Below are 22,004 nucleotides of genomic sequence, written 5' to 3'. Positions count from 1 at the left end.
TTTAAGAGAACTGCTACTCTTATGGTCCTGCTCCATGTCCAGGGCAGCTCAATTCCAATGACTGATTTCTGTGGAGGTATAAAGCACCCCCCCTTTTAAAAAAAACTATATATTTTTTAGTTGTAGATGGACACAATACCTTTATTTTATTTATTCGTTTATTTATTTATTTATGTGATGGTGAGGATCAAACCCAGGGCCTCACACATGCCAGACAAGCACTCTACCATTGAGCCATAACCCAGCCTTAAAGGACCCTCTCTTTTGCTCTCTCCCCCTGCCAACTTGGAACGACTCTGAATATTAGCTTTAGTGCTCCAAGTAGGTTCAGCTGAGGCCTCTATTGGGATTACATAACAGCTCAATGTTGCCCTCTAGTTGATCCTTTCTCCTTCTCTTCCCTTCTACTGATGTTTATACTAAGAACACTTCCTGATATACTTCAGGCATGCTAATTTCAGTCCCAAAGTCTGATTCCTAGAGAGTGTAACCTGTGGAGCTACTGATTCTTAAGTTCAACTCCTATTATTATTCACAAATAAATACAAATAATGCTCTTTCAATATCTGGTACTGCAAATGTTATCAGAAATGCATCCTCAAACTCAGTATTTCACCATCATGTTTCCATTTTCCTCCCCTATCCCCAAAGTCCATTCAGGCTACCCCTCTAGACTATGTGGGGCTTGAGATGTAGAGCTAGCAGGAATGACCCAGACCCTGCAAACAGTAAGCAATCTCTAATCATTCCACCTCCCAGATACTACCATTCTGTAGGACAGCTTCACAGAAAGGCCCCACTGCAACTACCTCAAACTTGATGTGTTCAACCTGTTCATCTCTCTCTGTGATTTGCTTGTCTTCTTGGTATTGTCACTTCTATCTTTGATGCCTGCATTATTTTTTCTCAGCATTGAGACAATTTCAATTCCCTTTGCCTCATATTCCACCACCCAATCCACTTCCCAATATCATTGATTCTGTCTTGAAAATATAGCCTGCAGTGGTCCACATTTCTCTACTTCCACTGCTCAGCCATGGTCTAAGCCCACATTATCTATGCTTGAACAACTGCTCAATTGGATCTTCCTGCTCCCTCTTTTGACCCCTTTAACCAGTGTTCACAAAACAGAGTAAGATTTTAAATCCCCAGCTTGCCACTATCCCATTTAAAAATCTTGAATAGATTCCCATTGCCCTGAAGATAAAGTCTAAACTCATTAACCCAGCTGGTAAGACCCTGCATGAACTAACCTCTGCCTACCTCTGTAATTTCCTCACATGCCTACACCTTTACAAATAGTCTCTTAACTACTTTCAAAGTATTCTAATTTAATTGTCCCATCTGTTTTCTGTTTGGAACCTGATTGAGATAGGTTTTAAAAGAATCTAAACATATTAAAAAAATACTATGTCATTTCTACATAGGAAAAGATCTAGAAAGATAACCACCAAATTGTTAATGAGGATTACTTTTGAGAATGCAGAGTATTGGTCCAAAGGAATTGTAGGTTTATCTCTAAATGCTCAAGTTTAAAAAAGGAGAATTTACACAAATACTCATTATAAAATAAATTAATTTTAACAGTAACTATATGAGATGAGAGCATTGGGCTAGATCAATAGCTTTCAGTCACTGTTGGCTGTGAGCTCACATTAAGAGATCTTTCATTGCGACCCAGAGTACTCATCCAAATCTATTTATACAGATACAAACTGAGACAAAAATTTCATGAAACAATGTTTACTCTTACCATGAGCAACGCATTTTGCTATTTTGTTTTATGATCTATTTTCCTTTTTTTAAGCTTGCCTAACTCACTCCACTGGTATTATGATTTATTGTTGTATTGTAACCCATGTTTTCAAACACTAGACTGGATCATTAGCACTATAGTTATATGATACTTCATCTTCCTGAAAATTGCTCCCTGCCTTGGGCTCTCCACCTTCTCTGAGCTCTCTTACTATTTATTATTTCTTTTTCTCATTTAGCACAAAATTGCTGTTGACTGTATATTCTTTATTCATGTAGGTGAAAAGGAAAATCCTGGGTAGGTACCCTGTGGGTATCTTAGCTTAGGCTGCTATAACAAAATACCTAGACTGAGAGGTTTAAATGACATTTATTTCTCATAGTTCTGGAGGCTGTGGAGTTCAAGATCAAGGTGCCCATTGACTCAGTTCCTGGTGGACCCTCTTCCTGCTTGTAGATGGCTATCTTCATGCTGTGTCCCATATAGTGGTGAGAATACAAGTTCTCTGGTATGTCCTATAAGTCACTAATCTCATCATGAGGGCAGCCCTTAAGACCTTATCTAACCAAATTACTTTTCACCCAAATACCAACTGTTGGGGGTTAGGGCTTCAACATGTGAATTTGGGGGGTGGGGCACAAATATTTAGTCCACAACAGTGGGGAATCAGGCAGAAGTATGTGTTTAAAAATGCTAAGTATAATGTATATTTTTATGTGTTGGGGGTGGGGTGTTTGCACATGTATATTTGTGGCCTCAGGTTTCTAAGAAACACTCAGTGGATTTTTAAGATGTTACTGACCTACAGATTTGAAATGGGCCTTATGTTTACCTTTCTGAGTAATAGCCTTCAAAATAATTTCAGGTGTTCTTGCCACAGTTTCACCTTCATCCTGTATAGCTTCTGCCAGGTTATCATACGCGTCACTGACTTGTTACTTGTCTTTTTGTAAATGTTTAACCAAAAGGCAAGTTATATTTTACAAATTCTGAGCAAGGCTTTACCTCCCCTGACTTTATTCTAGGAGCACTGAAAAAACTAAAGGTTAAAAACAGAAATAGGGCAAACCAGAGAAATGTTTTGGAATGATCTTCCAGAGAACAGAAAGCTCTAAGGTAAATCAATCATGAGGGCAGAATATATTTGTTCACCAAAGGAATGTAGCAGAATCAAAAGAGTTTTAAAATCCTAAATACTGGATTGTCTCATTGCTCTTGGTTAATTTACATAATGGTTTACATTTTCATGTTGTTTTCTAGTGACTGTCATCCCTCACTTGTGTTATTATAAAAAATATAGATTTGGCTATGTTTTGCTTTGCTTTTTCCCTGAGAGAAAAGAAAAGAGTTTCCTGTTTGGTTCTATTGGACAACCATTGTACTCAGTTTTGCCAGAGGTAAGTAGGTCAGTAGATATGACAGGAAAATATTTTCCTTCTTGTTTTCTTTTGGAGATCTGCTGCTAAGTTTATGAAATCTCTTGACATTAAAACAAAATGAAATTAAAGTCATTCATATCTAATATTGAGGACAAACTGCAACCTGGGACATGGAGCAAGGAAAAACATATCTACAGGCTGCCTGTTCCTCCAGTGGGGGTTTCCTTGTACTCAGCTCTACTCATATCATACCTTCCCTTGGAGATACTTAAGACCAGCAGAGAGAACCAGCTCTCCAGCTAGTAACTAGTATTGGGAATGGGAGAGTGTGGCAGTGTTGAAAACTCTTTCATGATTTCCCACTGCCTTCAGGGTCAAGTACAAAGGCTTAAACCAATTTTAGGACCTAAACCCCTAAGTCCTTCAAGGCCCCATCTGATGATGCTTCAACCTGCCCTTCTCCAGCTCCTTCCCACCACTTTGTTCCTCAAACTTTTGTCTGCCTCTGTCTATACTCCATAGAGCAAAGTTTTAAAGTCATTAAGAACTTAAAGTCATTAAGAATTTTCAAAGAATTTGCATTGTTTTCAGAATGAATTCCAGATTTAAGTCTTAAGTCCTTAAGTCCCTATATAATGGATCCATTTCCTACCATCTCTTCCTCACACAGCATTCCAGCCACATTGCCCTTCTTTTTCGTTCCTTGAACACATTGACTGTTCCCCACTTGAAGACCTTTGTTGTTCCTTCAGCCAGGAACATTTTTCAGGTTTTGCTTTCCTTTCTTGCAAGTCTTTTTTTTTTTAAATTTTATTTATTTTAGTTGTTGATGGACCTTTATGTTTTATTTATATGTGGTGCTGAGAATTGAACCCAGTGCCTCACACATTCAAAGCAAGAGCTCTACCACTGAGCCACAACCCCAACCCTCTTCCAAGTCTTTAACAGGTCACTGACCAGCCAGCCTGTCACTCTTTATTGAAGCATCGTTTTTTATTCCATTATCTAAATTTCTCATGTCCCCTTAGAATTTTCGCACCATGAGGACAGGAACCATCTCTGTCTTGTTCATCAGCATATTCCTATTTCCTTGGTGGATGGGCCTGGCATAAAACAGGCTTCAATAAAAATTATTAAGTGAATATATGAGCCAGGGGTACTCAAACTTGAGTGTGCAGCAGAATCACTAGGAGGCTTGTTAAAATGGACAGCCCCTTTCCCATATCCCCCCACAAAGTTCCTGATTTGGAAGGTTGGTGGTGTGGCCCCCTGATTTGTATTTCTCCTGGGTTCCCAGGTGATGCTGAACCTGCTAGTCCAGGGACTAGCAGGTTGTGCCTGCTATAGCTTAGTGCTTAAGTTCTGGGCTTACAAGTTTAATATTTCCATGACTTTGGTCCCTGACTTCTTTTTTTTTATGGAAAATTGTTTCCTTTACTCATTGAGCAACCCTGCCTGTACCCCTGCTTCAAGAGTCAGGATGGGTATCACTTTCTCCAGGAGGCCTTTCCCAGTCTTTGGTGTTCAAATCTGTGCCCTTTAGCAAAGGCAGTCTTATCCTTACCACATTGCTTTGGGTTGACCCTATGCATACTCTTTCCAGACCATGATTGCACCAGGGCATGTTAGTCATGTCCATATTCTAGCTAGAAGCTCAAGAATGTTTCCTTTGAACTCATAGAGGGCATCTGAAAATGAGGTCAGACCTGAACTCTGTGTAGGTCTGGATTCCCAGATCACTCTCAGGCCTCATTATTTGCAGAATGCTTTGCCCTGTATCTTCCCTTTTTTGTATCAATCTCAGCCCTTAATAACAGTGGCTTCTCCCTTTTGTCTCCAATGTTTAATTTCTCAAGCTTGTGCTCAAACTTAATTGTCCCATTTATTTGGTCAGCCTTAATATACTGTGATAACCCTTGAGGCATAGCAATAAATGCCAAAATTGGTTCTAGGCCAAAAGAGAGAGGGGCGGGGAAGTCATTTCTCAATGTGTTCTCGAATTCCAATTTTATCTTCCTAAATACCACTATTTGAAGTCACCCCCATTTCTCCTAATAATTCTGAAAAATAGTGGTACTGTTTCCTTCCCTACTACAAGCTAATGTGAAGGCAGGAGAGCTGAGTTCCCTGAAGCCCCGGCCTGCAATAAAGTATCTTAATGCTCAGGATGTCCCTGGGTCCTGCTCATACTCATGCTTTGGGAAAAACTTACCTTGCCATGGTGTTGGAGCTGCACCCAGCCTCCATAGCCGAATCTCTGTAGTGGAGAGAAGTACAATTAGGCTTGAAAAGCAAAGAAGAGAGGATTGCAATAAAGGACACATCCTCAGGGCAAAGGAGCCTAAACTCCATCCTTTTAGACATTATCTTTCCATTTGTCCCTCCATCCCCATGTATCACTATTCAATATTTATATTTCAAGCTGGGTGAGGTAGTACACATCTATAATCCCAGCGGCTCAAAATCTTGAGTTCAAAGCCAGCCTCAGCAATTTAGCAAGGCCCTAAACAACTAGTGAGACTTTGTCTATAAATAAAATACAAAAAGGACTGGGGATGTGACTCAGTGGTTAAGTGCCCCTGGGTTCAATCCCTGGTACCAAAAAAAGTATATTTCAATATACATTTTCCTTTAAATATATTTATACAGAAAGAAAATTCTACATCTCATTGGTTTTATCTTTTTTCCTAATATAGTTTGAAGTTTTAAAGCAAAGATTAACACAGAATATTTGGATATGTACTACCAGATCATTTAATGCAGTACTGGGAGTACATGGACCATAAGGACTACTCTTTAGAACATATACTGCTTTTCAGACTGTGAGTTGCAATCCATGAATAGATCATAAAAACAATTCAGTGACTAGGGGCCTAGACATTTTAAAATCATGAGATAATATGTGTTGCAGATACTAACGGCATCCCACTCATATTCCTTCCCCTTAATACTCTGGGGTACAACAGCCCACCTCCAAATGCTAGTGTCTATACTTCTTTAAGAATCTCTCTTCTTCCCCTGAAAGCTTCTTTGATCCACCCCTTTTAACAGGTAGGAAGTACCAGGAAATTAGTCTACCCTTGCCATCTGCCCAGCAGCTCTCAACCAATGACTGAGAAAAGTTGAATGTAAAAATACTGAATATACTAGTACTCCAGTTCTGGGCAGGATAACTCTGAGGCAAGGTACACATTTTATAATGGATAACAACCCTTTTATTGGCTTCATGGCTTTTCCTATCTTACTTCCCCACTTGTATTTTCCTGAGATCATCTCCAAAGTAAAGTACTTGCCTTTGAATCCTTGATTCAAAGTGTGCTTCTTTAAAAACACAAGATAAGATAGTAAAGAAATGGAATAGAATGAAAAAGAATAGAATAATATCTCCCATGTAGTATTAGTTTCATAAAAATTTCCTGTTACATTTGTAAATGTTTGCATGATTTATAATATACAAAATATATCTCTTCCTGGGAGTCATAAATTTAAAAAATTGAAAGCCTAATAATGTATCACTTATTCAATATTTATTGGATTCCTAAGGATGTAGGTATATATGACTCATATAATATTTTATTTGTTCACTCATTCATTGTTCAAGCTCTCATGGAATCTCATGACCAGTCTTACTGGGGCAAAGAAAATAAAAGTGGAGGACAATTTCTATGTGGAGCAGAGTGTTGAGAGGGTGGGGTCAAGTGGAAAAGTGATGGAAGAGCTGTACAAGTGTATGAGATGCACTGTGATAGTGCTGCCCATGTTCTCTGGGAGTCTGGAGGAGGATGCTGATCCACACCTTGGGTCAGGTGGTATTGGGGAAGCGAGGTTGGAAAGGTAGACTGGTATCAGATTGGAGAGAAACTTCTTATTCAGGATTTCTATGCTCCAAAGAATGACTCATAATGCAAGATATATGGAGGGAATGTGTAGAAGCAGAGACAGCTAGATGAAAGAGCTCATCACCAGCTCCTTAGACTATCAGCAATAATAAGTAGATGAATAAAGCAAGCTGAATTTCATTTCCATTTTTCACTTGTAGTTGGGTAAGGTCAGGTAACAGTGGTTTGCTCTCATGTCATGGCACTGGAATGTTACCTGAAGAGAGTGAGGTCTTGATGGATCCCTCTTCCTAGCTTCCTTCTAACCTCCAGTTTGACTGGGAAGGTCTGGGTCTGGACCACAGTATAGCATAGAGGTGTTCATCTGTGACAAGGATCTACCTCAACAGGCTTCTGTTCTTGAGGTTAGTTCCAAATAATCATGTTATCTTTGGAGATCTGTATGCCTCCTCCCTAGTGACCTGCTGTTTATCAGGTTGAACACTGCAAGGGAAACTGCACCAGTTTGCTCCTCTGCCTATGCCCCCAACCCCTCACTTTCCTCTCTTTGTGCATTCGATACCTTTATGCCCTTCTCTTCCCTTGGAAAAAGCTGCTGGAGGAGGGAGTAGAATATGACTTCTATCAGTTACACTTTAGAGTAAATTTGAGACTAACAATGTGCTCTTGAACTGAACATTTGTCATTGAAATCTTATCTTCGGTGTAGAAGAAAAGGTTGTATTTCCTTCTTTCATCTCTCTCTCTTTACTTCCTTTATTCTTCCCTCACTGTTACTGTTTCTTAATTCTCTAGAGAACCTTAATCCATATGTGACCAGGTTAGAGGTGTATTGCATTTGGAGAAGAACAGGGAGGCAGAGCAGAGGGATGAATCTGGCCACATCCGAAAAATCATGTCCAAGGTACTTGACTTTGTTGAAGTAATATAACATCTCCAAGTTTCTGTTTTCTTGCATGTAAAATGGAGACTAACAAGCATAGCTGAGATATAGGGTATTATGGGAATTAACTGAGATAATGCATATAAAGCTATTGACATCAGGTTTGTCCTTTATCAAAGCTAATTATATGGGTGGTGATCATGGAGGTGGTGGAGGGGAAGTGGTGGTTGCTAATAGTGTTGCTAGAGTTGGCAGTGGTTGCAATGGCAGGGGTAGAGGGAGTGAGATGGTAATGGTAGTGGCTGTGGTTGTCAGTATGGTGGCAGTGGTGGTACCAGTGGTGGTGATGGTGGTGGTCATAGCAACAATAATGGCAGCAGGAGTGGTAGTAGAGGAGGAGGTGATGTGTGGCAGTTGGTGATGCTGATGGGAATGGCAGTTATGATGACAGCCTTAGGTAGAATACACTGAGGTCAGACACTAAGGAAGGTTATGAAAGAAGGAGACTCTGTCACTCTGTGTTTCTCCCTCACTTTCCTAAAAAGCTTAAAGTATTGAAGTTATTCTACCAACCAATAACCTATTTAGGGCAACTCTATTCTGCCCAGGATCTGGGCTCCACACAGTCTTCCATCTCTCATTCTGATTGTGTCAAATTTGGGGTCTCAAGTATGACTCTGGAAGTGGTTTTTAGTCAGAGCATATGCCAGGAGACATTTACAATCTGAAAGGGTTTGATTGACACTGACCAGTGTCCCATAGGTATTTATAGCATGACAAATGAAAAAGCAAGTTTTAAAAAACTAAGGGAATTTAGTTTTATGTGCAGTACACACACACACACAAACAAACACCAGAGTGGATGGACTGAATGACTTTTTTTTTTTTTTTTGAGACAGGGTCTCACTGTATTGCTGAGACTCTTGGGCTCAAGCAGTCCTCTTTCCTCAGTCTCCTGAGTAGCTGGGATTATAGTTGTGTATCACTGATCCTGGCTCCTGAATGACATTTTCAATGTCCTTAAGACTTCACATCTTCACATGGTGAGTAATGAACCTCCTGGGTAGTCAGTTACCTATTTCCTGAGAGCAGTTGTTTAAAATTCAAATTATGCCTGGGATTTTTGTCTCTGAAAATTTTACCTTGAACAAGTGTAGTTAAATCATTGCCAATGAAAGGAGATATACATATATACTTTTAAATTAAAGGCCAGATTTTTTTTACCCCATTTAAAATTAGAAAGATCTTTGCAAGCCCTACTATTGCACATAGAGTAGGGGGTCAACAAAGCCCAATTGAAGAAAAAGCCAAAACCTTACCATAATCATTGTTGTTATGAATAATCTCATTGTAGATTAACCTGAAACATCTTTCACTATGGCTTCTTGGATCAGGATCCTCCTTTTGTGACAGCAGAGAATGTGGGTCCTGATTCATCAGAAACCATTTAATTAAGTTCCCCTGAATCTGTTGACTTCCCACCCCAAATTTTTAAAAAGGATCCTGACTTGTAACTCTGACTAAAATCATTGTTAGCAAGTGAAAATGAAAGATATCTTAAATCCTGGTTCTTTGTAACCATTAGTTAATCATCAGCATGAGTGTGTTTATTCGCTTTTTAGTTTCTTCATTCCATGAGGTCAAAGTTGTGGAGGTGTGTCTATTAATATTTAAAAAAGAAAGGTAGGTTTGAAAGGAGACATTAATTTTTCTAAAGGGACTTCATCATCTCAAATAAAAATAGTTCTGGCTTTTTCTTTTCATTTTTTTATTGGAAGTGAGAAAAGATCAGAGATTGATTTTTAAAATAATATTTTCCCCACTAAAAACAATTTGAAGATGAAACTCTGCTATAGTAATATTTCATTACTACACATTCTTCTCTGATCATATAGACTAAAAATGAGGGGTCAGGGAGAAAAATCCTAGTCCCATTTAGATGTGTCTCTGTTTACTTCACTGATCTTGGTTGGTCAATGTGGTTGTTTGGGGCTAGTAGTTTCATCACTAGCTTTATTTTTTTTTAATATTTATTTTTTAGTTTTCGGCGGACACAACATCTTTTGCTGAGGATCAAACCCGGGCCGCACACATGCCAGGCAAGCGCACTACCACTTGAGCCACATCCCCAGCCCTCATCACTAGCTTTAAACCTCTAACACATAACAGATTTAATTGCTTGACCTGGGGCTGGAAGCCAGGTTCCAATGACCCTGTGACAAAGCTGCCCTCGGTTGGTTTATGTGAAAGTGACGAGTTGTGGGGGCAGGCTGGTTGTCAAGAGGAGAAGTGGGGGAACATAGGGAAGAGTGGACATCCCTTAAAATAGTAATATGCTCCCTTTTCAGCTTTTTCAAGTTGGATGGATTGGTGATGCTCTGGAAGAATTACTGTGTTCCCATGCAGCTCTGGGTTCATTTCTGAATATCAAGTCTTTCATCTCTATCAAAAAGGGTTAATGACATGGACATCCATATGCAACAAATCAAACCTCTATCTCTCACCATGCATAAAACTCAACTCAAAGTGGATCAAGGACCTAGGAATTAAACCAGAGACACTGCATCTATTAGAAGAAAAAGTAGGCCCAAATCTCCATCATGTTGGATTAGGCCCCAACTTTCTTAATAACATGCCTATAACACAAGAATTAATATCAAGAATCAATAAGTGGGATGGATTCAAACTAAAAAGCTGGTTCTCAGCAAAAGAAACAATCATTGAGGTGAATAGAGAGCCTGCTAATTGGGAGCAAATTCTTACCACACACATGTCAGATAGAGCATTAATCTCTAGAATATATAAAGAACACAAAAATCGTAACACCAAAAAAATAAATAACCCAATCAATAAATGGGCTAAGGAACCGAACAGACAATTCTCAGAAGATATACAATCAAATCAACAAATACATGAAAAAATGTTTAACATCCCTAGCAATCAGAGAAATGCAAATCAAAACTACTCTAAGATTTCATCTCACTCCAGTCAGAATGGCAGCTATTAAGAATACAAACAACAATAAGTGTTGGCGAGGACGCGGGGCAAAAGGCACACTCATACACTGCTAGTGGTACTTTAGATTGGTACAGCCAATATAGAAAGCAATATGGAGAATCCTTGGAAAACTGGGAACGGAACTACCATTTGATCCAGCTATCCCACTCCTTCGTCTGTACCCAAAGGACATAAAAACAGAATACTACAGGGACACAGCCACATGAATGTTTATAGCAGCACAACTCAATAGCTGAACTGTGGAACCAACCTGGATGCCCTTCAGTAGATGAATGAACAAAGAAAATGTGGTATATATACACAATGGAATATTATTCAGCATTAAAAGAGATTAAAATCATGGCATTTGCAGGTAAATGGATGGAGCTGGAGAATATAATGCTAAGAGAAATTAGCCAATCCCCTCAAACCAAATGCCAAATGATTTCTCTGATTAAGGGTGCTGATTTATAATATGCTGTGGTGGGGGTGGCAGTGGGAGAATTAAATGAACTCTAGATATGGCAAAGGGGAAAAGGGGAGGGAGGGGAAAGGAGGGGGCATGGGTGAAGGAAAGACGGTGGAATGCAATGGTCAACATTACCCTAAGTACATGTATGAAGATATGAAAGATGTGATTCTACTTTGTGTACAGCCAGAGATATGAAAAATTGTGCTCTATATGTGAATTGTAATGCATTCTATTGTCATATATAATAAATGAAAATTAAGAACAATATAAAAAGGGCATTAACCCTTTTAAAATAAATATTATATAAATGTTACAAGGTTTTATATGAATTGAATATTCATCTCTGGTCTCTGTCCCTGGAAGCACAAAGTGTTATGACCATTATTATTGTTATTGTTATTTTGATGAAGCATGTCAAAATCTATGTGTTTGCAGCATGTGAGACTGATGGATAAGAGGAAGCCTGCATATTGGGCAAAACACCTCTCCCTGTTTCAAGGCAATGGCTGAGAATAGAAGGGGAGGCAGTGTCAAGAGTCAGCAGGACAACTGCTTGGGAAATTTTTAGGGCACAATCTATGTACCATGTGCTCTTCATCCTATTGTTTAAAGTAGTTTAAACAAGGCTTTTAGGGCCTTGCATAAGGCAGGATACCTAGAAATTGTCAGACCTAGGTGCTCAGGTCTTGCTTAAATGGAGCAGGTTTGGGAGTAGGAGGTAGGTTATTGGAAGTGAGTTTGTGGCCCAGAGTACAGATAGAAAACTTTCTCTACTTGCAAAGAGGAGGCACCATTCTAGGCCCCTGTGAGTCTTCTGGCTGGGGAAGGCCTTTATACATGTGGCTTACTTAGGAACAGCTTCCAGTGTTCAGAGGGGATGTCTCATTGGTGCCTAGTTTAGTAAGAACACAACCATTTTTCCCAAGAAGGCTGGAGCTTATGTTCCCCAGAAAAAAAAATGAGCAATGATTTAAAACAGTTCAGGGGTTTCTGAAGCTTGGTTTTAAGTACACATAACACACTAAGAATTCGACAAGCACAGACAGAACAGACTGGTTCCTCTTTTTACGACTACCACACACTTGCCTCTGAAAGAAACTGAAAATTTTTCCTTAGTGATAAAAACATTTTAACTGTGACGAGCTAGCTCCCTATTGTCCATTTGAGCTGCTATAACAAAATGCCATCAAGTGATGGCTTATAAACCACAGATATTTATTTCTCACATTTCCGGAAGCTGGAAGCCCAAGATACATCTCTGGAAGATTTGGTGTCTGGCTGGTGAGGGTTCATTCCTGGTTCCTAGATGGTACCTTCTTGCTGAGTCCTCATGGTAGAAACAATAAACAAGCTTCCTTGGGCCTAGTTTGTAAGAGCACTGTTCCATTCACAAGGGCTCTGCTCACATGACATAATCACTTCCCAAAGGCCTCATTTCCTAGTACTATTGCCTTTGGAGCTAGGATTTCAACATATGAACTTGGAAGAGACACAAATATCCAGCCCAACTCACTTTCTAAGCCTCAAAATCCTTGTCAGGACAAGGAGGTGGATGCCATAGAGCTTGGCATCCCAGTTGCTGTGACTTCTCTAGGTGGATGGGTTATGCTGGTTAGCTCTCTCAGGTACAGGTGGGCAATGTCCTCTGGAGACCGCCAAGGTAACTCCCAAAGCATTTCATGTAGGTGTTCTTTGATATTAATAAAGAGAATAGCTAGAATGTTGGAGTTAACACTCTTTGGTGGGAATAGATCAAGAGCTATTTATAAAATATCACATGCTAAATACCTAGAAATTTTGAAAACTGTCAGATTAAGAAGTATCATATATTCCTTTCATTATCTGTATCATAAATTAATTTATTGATTGTGCCATTCCTGGTAACTACTCATAAGTGAGGGGTAGAAAATGGCAAGCACCATAGGAAATAAGAAACTGCATCACAGCTTCCAAACAAGCCAGTGCTCCTGTGAAGTAGCTGAGGGTTTGCTTCATAAAAAGATTAGCATCATGAGGTGGTATTTGTGCTTTAATAAGATAGGAGGATGACAATGGCGTGGAGAACAGCATGGTCCCATGAAAGCATTTAGACTCCTTTTGTAGGGGGAAGATTCGTAGGGTTTGCTTTTACCACTAGCTGTAGTAGTTCAGCATCATTTGTATTTTTTGGTCTATGTTTCTGCTACACATTTTACCTAAGATACCAATGAACAAAGAAACACTTAAGATCAACAATCATGTAGTAGACAACTATGAAAAGATTGCTTATACAAAAGACCACATTTTTTTGGGTGCAGGGATACTAGAGATTGAACTCAGGGGCACTCAACCACTGAGCCATGTCCCCAGCCCTATTTTGTATTTTATTTAGAGACAGGGTCTCACTGAGTTGCTTACAGCCTCACTTTTGCTGAGGCTGGCCTTGAACTTCTGGTCCTCCTGCCTCAGCCTCCTGAGCCACTGGGATTACAGGCATATGCCACCATGCCTGGCCAACAGGCCACATTTTAATTAGAATTTGGGTTAATTCATTTTTCCTCATTTGGGATAAAAAAGATGAAATGTTATCAGGGATATAAAAGTACTAGCAGAATGCTGAAGATTGGCTAACACCTGATAGAAAGCCTGAGTAAACTTCTAGCCAATTTAAAGTTTTCTTCATGTTCCCTGCTTTTCTTTTTTAGTACTTATTCAAAAGTCCTTAATCAAAAAAAATAATTTCCATGTATGGAGCAACCTAGAGAATACTCTTTAGAGATACTCTCATGCAAAGATTTCATGTCATTTATTCTAGGGTTCTGATATACCTACTTCCCAGTTCTTCATAACAAGGATTTACAGCTTAAAAATCAAAAAGGAAAGGTTTCAGACAGTGTCCTAAAATAGACTAAAAATTTTTCACAAAGCTATTTCCTGGTGCTTCTAAAGCTTATTTTAAACAGTTTGGAAAAGAGAGAGAGATTTTGGAAGTCCTTGAAACTTATCACATTCCATTTTTAATAGTAATTGTAACATTAGATTCTGTAATCAGCATGTATCTTTCCAGCAGCTGAATTTAAAAGGAAGTAAATCTGCCTGGTTTAAATTGTCCAGAATGTTAAAAAAATACTTTATTTGAGGGGAAAAAGAGATATTGAGAAGACAATTATTTCATTGATCTGATGCTTTTTCAAAATAGATATGAAAGTCATTTTTTAAAATGGGGAAATTAGAGCTCCCAAGACATTTAAAATCATCCCCAGAGCAAAGAAACACAACATCTAATTTCCCAAATAAGAGAAAGGTCTATAAATAGAGGCATTGAGAAACCTTGGAGAAGTTCCAGAAATAATTCAGCAAATTGGTTATAATTACCTTTTCTAGATCTGGCCATTCTTTTGGTAGAATATGACTATGGATGTCAATTTTCATCTTCACAGTATCAGAGGGGACTGTGTAAAAGAAGAAGAAAATTTGGTATCAAGAGATCTCGACGAAAGCGATGGAGTTGATTGATTTACTCAGTCTCTTTATTGCTACCTTCAGGTACCAGTCAAGAGGCCTGGCCAGCCCTGTCTTAGTCTATTGGAACTGCCCTATTAAAGTTTAAAATTTTGTTTACCAACCTGGCTTTGGATCAACACTCTTTGGTAAGCAGAACTCAGCACAAAATTAAAAGAAAAGAAAAAAAAAAGAATCGTACTCAACCTCTGAGTTCAAAAATACTTCAGGCTGCTCTGGGCTACAGTAAGTCAATAGCAAGACTAGTTTTATATTTAAATATTATGATTTTATTAAGGTATATGGTTAAAACTCAAATAGTACATGGTTAAAAATAACACAGAAGGCTTCTGATTCACATCTTCTTTAATTTGTTTTTACTCCCTAAAAGCAACCAATTTTACTGCTTTTGCTTTTTTGTTTAGTTATTTCCATGTCTTTAAATACTATTTTAACAAATGGTTTGTTCATGAAAATTTATCATGTTGTAAGGAAGTTTCATCTTTATTTTTAAATTATAGAAAGTATCCACTCTTCCTATAAGCTTTCCCTGTATTGTTTCTTCACTCACTTGTTCATTCATTCATTCTTGCATGCATTTAACAAACATATATTGAAAGCTAACATGCACTGAGGATATAAGGCTGAAAGAGAGATAAGCTAATACATATTCTATAGCAGATAATTGTACACAGCCAAAGCATAGGGGAAAGAAGACAGTAGCTATTTCTATTGGGGTTTATCTTGGCAGCTGGGGAGAGCTTTTCCTCTTCCTGGAAAACTTAACATGTTTAAGAGAACCCAGGGTTCCTGGCAAAGCCTTAAACCTGCTTGGAGATGTTCTTCCCAGCTCAGTCCCTATAGGACAAGACTAAGTAGTCAAAAAGCCTTCCTGCTATAATTTAACTAGACTGTGGGTAAATCATAACTGATGTATTTGTAAATGATTCTCAGCTTGAAAGGAAATTCTCAAATTCCATTTTTAAAAAGTTTTAAAACCCAGTGAGTGAGCTCTTAGTTCAGAGGCACATGCCAAAACCCAGAGTAAGTGCCAGCACTTTTAGAGTATTTCCTATGGAACAGGCACTGTTTTAAGCATTTCAATCATATCAGTTCATTTAGTGCCCATAATATAGTTATGAACAATATCCATTTTATAGAAGAGAAAACTGAAGTACAGAGTAGTTGCATAACTCATTCATGGTCCCTCAACAGTATATGGTAGAGACTAAATTTGAATCCAGTGTGGCTCCAAAATTTATATCATTAAGAATTAATAAAGAGAAATTCATATTTTAAAACTTTGTAATGAAACTACAGAACACCAGTAATTAAGATAAGCTCCTAGAGAGAAAGAGAATGCCTTCAAAACTGCAGCAATGATGGGAACCATAGAACAATAGGATAGTTTGTTCAAAAGGCCAAGAGACATTAACTTTCAAGCTACATTGTACACCTTGTACAATTTTATATTAACAATGCGGGAAGAGTAAAGACATTTGTAGATTAGAACTACAAAAGACTCTCACATAAGGAATTTCTAAAACTATGTTCCAGAAATAAGGAAGATGACTCTAGAAAGATAGTCTGAAATGCAAGATTGAAGGGGGAACAAAAAAAAAAACCCTGTGTAATCATATAAGACAACTTGGAAAAGTTAAATACTAAAAATAATATTAATACTACTACTAATGTTTATCCTAGGCACTAGTAAAATTTTGTGCAGCCATAGCCTTGCCTTTTATTTCCAGCACATGCTCTATTGACAGTGAATCTCCTAATATTATCTTGTACCAATATTACTAATATTATCTTTTACCAATCTGAATGATCTGAAAATTTCAATCATTAAGTCCTGGTTCCTTTGGGCAAACCAGTTTTTCAGTCAATTCTTTCCCTTTTGCATTTACAATAAGCAGCAAGAAAAAACAGGATGTACCTTTAATTATTTTGCTTGGAAATATTCTCAGGTAAACATCCAATTTCATCACTTACAAGTTCTGATTTCCACATAATTGTAGGGTACACAATTGAGCTAAGTTTTCTGCCACTGAATAACAAGGAGTCCCTCTCTTCCAGTTTCTTATGCATCTCCATTCCATTCTGAGCCCTTACCACTGTTGAGATACACACACACACACACACACACACACACACACACACACACACGTATATTATATAAACATATGTATTTCTTAACCCATGATATGATTTGTGATGTTTGTGATGTAAGTATTCTTTGAGACAGTGCTTTCTCCTGTATCAAACTCCTCACTACCATTTGAGCCCTGACTGGAGGAACCTTTAACATCCACATTTAAATTTCTACTAACAGTCTGTTCAAGGCAATCTAGGATTTTAAATAAACTTATTTGCATTTATTTTATACTAAATCTATTCTCATGCCATAAGTTTTTTTTCCTTCAGTTTCTTCAGGGGATGTCTTCCCATCCCCCACCCCCATGCAATCTCCTCCTCTGGTTTGGGACAGTTTGTCCCTTTTCAGTGAGGATCATCTCAATTTGGCTTGGGAAATTCATGTATGGATTCATCTGACCCTGAACTCTGTAAGTTTGGCAGTCATCTTGGGCACTTTGTTCACCAGGATATGATCGATGACCAGAGAATCTGTGTCTAAACCCTTAAGTTCAACATTTCTCTGCATGTTTAAGAATGTGCAGGACAAATTCAGCACTCTTTTTGGGTCACTGACCCTGAGTTCAGCTACACTGTTTGACCTGGGTGTACTTCTCAACTGCCCTGTGGTAATGCTGAAATCACACACTGCTTCTTTAAGTTGAAAGACCCTAGCCCAGTTAGCCCAGTTACCTAAGGCCAAGATATGAAACCAAGATATCAGGCAGGCCATAAACAGGTTCAGGCGCCCGGCATGCTTTCCGGACAACCGGTTGAAGAACAGAGCACCCGCATCCTGAGGCATGAATGAATAAACCGGAACAGATAAGCAGGAACAGAAAGAATAGAATGCAGACCTGTGGTTTTTGGAATGCAGACCTGTACCCCCTAGATGGCCTATATGCTAGATTTAAACAAACCAATAAGAAACCTGTTGCTTCCCGCGCGCGCGAAACCTGTCCCAAACCCTATAAAAATCTCTGTATCCCCAAGCCCAGTGTGCCAGTTCACCAAAGCTCCGGCTGAGGTTCTGCTGGACACCCGCAGGCGCCTGTGTCCCAATAAACCACCTCGTGCTTTTGCAGCCAGTGTTCCGTGTGATTCTCCTTGGACAGGGAAACAGGGGTCTTTCAAAGTGACAACTTTCAGACATTTGGTGTTTTTTCAGATATACATACCCTCAATGGCGTGGGCAGTTTCACTGGTGTTCTTAAAGTGAACGTGAAGATTTGAATCTCTCAATCTGCATGATTTTTCAGGGTTTTCTTGGTCAAGAGAGTAGCGAATCACAGATTACCTTAGGCCACTTATAGAAAAAGGTGCAATCTAGGATTTTTATATCAGGCACTCAGTATTCTTCTACTCTCTGCTCAACTCCAAAGCTGCTTGCACATATTTTTAAAAATATTTTTAGTTGTAGATTAAATACAATAACTTTATTTATTCATTTTTTAAATGTGGTGCTGAGTATCAAGCCCGGTTCCCTACACATGCAGGGCAGGCGCTCTACCATTGAGCTCCATCTGCAGCCCTACTTGCGCATTTTTGTGTATTTGTTATAGCAGCACCTCACTTTCAGGTACCAGAACCTGTATCTGTATCTGTGTAACAAGGATCCTCTCTCCTCCAGTTTCTAATTGTCCTCATTCCCTTTTGAGCCTTCACCACTGTTGCCCAGAACCTTTGACATCTACAGTTTTCTACTAGTAATCCATTCAAGGCATTTGTTGCTAATAAATTGCCACAATTTTAGTGATTTAAAACAGTACATATTTATTCTTACATAGATCAGGAGGTCAGAGGTCTTAAATAAATGAGCAGGGCTGTGTTCCTACCGAAGTCTGTCTGTCTGTCTGTCTGTCTCTCTCTCTCTCTCTCTCTCTCTCTCTCTCTCTCTTTCAGTACTAGGAATTTAACTCAGGTGCTTAATCACTGAGCCACATCCCCAGCTCTTTCTATTTTTTATTTTGAGACAGTATCTCACTAAGTTACTTAGGGCCTTGCTAAATTGCTGAGGCTGACTTTGAACTTATAATTCTCCTGTCTCAGCCTCCTGAGCTGCTGGGGTTACAGGCATGCTCCACCACACCTAGTACCTGCTGAAGTCTCTAGAAAAGAATTCATTGTCTTTCTAGCTTCTAGAGACTATCTGTATCCCTGGCTTGTATATCTGTGCTCATCATCAAAGCCAGAAATATAGCATCTTCTATTCCTTCTCTGCTTCTGTCAACATATTGCCTTAAAAAAATTATAACCCTCATGCCTCTCTCTTGTAAGGACCCATGTAATTGGGCCCTCCTAGATAATCCATGATAATTTTCTCATCTCAAAATTCTTTCTTAATCACATTTTTAAAAGTAATTTTTACCATGCAAAGTAACATACTCACAGGTTCTGGGGATTATCACATAGACATTTTTGAGCAGGGGGTGGGAGAGCATTATACAGCTTACCACAATTAGGCATGATGAATTTCCAGAGTGGCTACTGAAAGAATTCAAATATGGTACCTAACTTGAAAGCCAGTTAGATAGAAAGTGGAATAAGAAAAAAAAAATCAATCCAAAAGAAGACAATAAAAGAAGAAAAAAGAAAGCTAATAAAAAGTAAGCCAAATAGAAAGCACAAAATAAAAATGCTGAAATAACAAAATCCAAAAACTCTGTGTATTTATAAGGAACACATTTAAATTATAAGGATATAAGACCAGGCCTGTAGTCCCAGCTGCCCAGAAAGCTGAGGCAAAAAGACTACTTGAGCCAGGGGTTTGGGACCAGCCTGGGCAATATAAACAACAACAACAACAACAAAAAAAAAAAAAAAAAAAAAAAAGGAAGGATACGGAAAGTCAGAAAGTTAAGAGAACTCAGAAGGAGGAAATACTGGGCTGGGGTTGTAGCTCAGTGGTAGAGCACTTTGCCTTGCAAGCATGAAGTACTGGGTTCAATCCTCAGCACTACATTAAAAAAATAAATAAGAATAAAGATATTGTGTCCATCTACAACTTTAAAAAAATTTTTTAAAGGAGAAAATATTAACCAACAGAAAGCCATGATATGTCATTTTGGGAATTGAATTCCTCAACAAGACTATTAAAGCACAAGATGTAAAATCAAAAATCAATAAATGGAATGGTATCAAACTAAAAACTTCTTCACAGCAAAGGAAACAATCAAGAATGTGAAAAGAGAACCTACATAATGGGAGAAAATCTTTGCCACCTGTACCTCAGAGCATTAATCTCCAGGATATATAAAGAACTCAAAAAACTTAACCACAAAACCAAAAACAAATAACCCAATCAGTAAATTGGCAAAGGAACTGAACAGACACTTCACAGAAGAAGAAATACAATCGGTCAACAAATACATGAAAAAAAATTTCAACATCTGTAGCAATTAGAGAAACACAAATTAAAACTACACTGAGATTTCATCTGACTCCACTTGGAATGGCAATTATCAAGAATACAAGTACCAATAAATGTTGGTGAGGATGTGGGGAAAAAGGTACACTCATATCGCTTGTATATTGTTGGTGGGACTGAAAATTAGTGCAACCACTTTGGAAATCAGTATGGAGCTTCCTCAGAAAGCTTGGAATGGAACAATCATTTGATCCAGTTATCCTACTCATTTTATACCCAAAGGAATTAAAATCAGCATACTACAGTGACACAGCCATATCAGTGTTTATAGCAGCTCAATTCATTATAGCTAAGCTATGGAACCAACATAGGTGCCCTTCTAAAGATGACTAGATAAAGAAATGTGGTATATATGTACAATGGAATATTACTTAGCCATAAAGAAGAATAAAATTATGACATTTGCTGATAAATGGACGGAACTGGAGACTAACATGCTAAGCGAAATAAGCCAATTCCCCAAAACCAAATGTCAAATGTTCTGTCTCATATGTGGATGCTAACCCACAACAAAGGAGGGTGGAGAGGGGAAGGATCAAAGTCTATTGGACTGGACAAAGGGGAATGAAGGAAAGGAGGGGGATGGGAATAGGAAAGATGTTAGAATAAATCGGACATAACTTTCCTATGTTCATATATGAGTAGGTGACCAGTGTAACTCCACATCATGTACAACCACAAGAATGGGAAATTATATTCCATGCATGTATGTGTCAAAATACATCTACTGTCATGTATGTCTAAAAAGAACAAATAAAAAAAGAAATTATAAAAAAGGAAAGCTATGATAGCTGTTTATCATTAACACTTCAGGGAAGTAAAAACATATATCGGATAAATAAAACTAGCAAATGAAAAGCATTTTTAGGGTAAAGGTAGATCACTACATAATAATAAAAGGATCACTAAATAAAAAGCTATAGTAATTCTAAATTTGGTAGAACAAATTGCCTCAAAATATATAATGCAGAAATATATGTGTGTGTATAACAAATCTTCCAATACATGTCTCTTAATTACTGATAAATCAATCAAGTAAAAGTTATCTACAGGGAGCTGAAGAGGAGGGTCTTAGTGTGCGGGAACCACCAAAGAACTTCAAAAGTATTCCACAAGCCAAAAGGGAGAGTTTTGTCAGTTCCAACCTGGTCCATGGAGCTCTGAGCCATCTTACCACAGGGTCAGTCAAGTGAAGACTTCCCTACAGCCCTTACAATTCCTCCCTCCCCTTGCTTTGACTTGGAAGGGAAAAAGAGATCAAGATCAGGGAGGGGAAATGCCAGTTGGGGAAGAAGGAGCAAGGATGAAGTGCCCACTTTTAGGAAGAAGAAAAGCTTTACCTTCCAAAGATAATTAACGAGATTATTAACATTGCAGGGGACAGTTTTTACTTTCTGATCTGAGGCTGGGCTTGCAGTTTAAAACAACCTTAGGAGTTTTTATTACATGAAAGTGAGTTGAGATGTCTTGGAGGCTGTGCAGGTTTTCATAAAGAGGGAGGAGAAAGAGTACATTTACTAAGTAGAATTAAACTGAAAGTGGGGGTTTTAAAAAGTTGTGTATATGACTATACCCAATGTACCTATAACAGAGCAATGATTTTTAAAATTTTGAATACTTTTTTTGTGTGTATGGG

The 22,004-nt window shown here is 38.4% G+C and overlaps 1 protein-coding gene across 2 annotated transcripts in view; it reads right to left on the bottom strand.

The window, feature by feature from the left end:
* The window catches only part of Acmsd (aminocarboxymuconate semialdehyde decarboxylase), a 45,587-nt gene extending 30,851 nt beyond the window's left edge, over positions 1-14,736 (bottom strand). Inside the window, exons 1-2 of one of the 2 annotated variants that reach the window (XM_026389236.2) lie at positions 14,680-14,736; positions 5,348-5,392 (exon numbers count right to left, since the gene is read on the bottom strand). In XM_026389236.2, coding sequence (XP_026245021.1) covers positions 5,348-5,392; positions 14,680-14,736 — 102 coding nt within the window. Of the gene's footprint in view, positions 1-5,347; positions 5,393-9,175; positions 9,259-14,679 lie in introns of those variants that run through there. The other variant, XM_026389247.1, reaches the window with a different exon arrangement.
* Between the last annotated feature and the right edge of the window lie 7,268 nt (positions 14,737-22,004).

Source organism: Urocitellus parryii, chromosome 1, assembly GCF_045843805.1.
Source record: "Urocitellus parryii isolate mUroPar1 chromosome 1, mUroPar1.hap1, whole genome shotgun sequence".
NCBI lineage: Eukaryota > Metazoa > Chordata > Mammalia > Rodentia > Sciuridae > Urocitellus > Urocitellus parryii.
The sequence above is the reverse complement of the archived record's forward strand: the minus strand, read 5'-3'. Positions and strand labels throughout refer to the sequence as shown.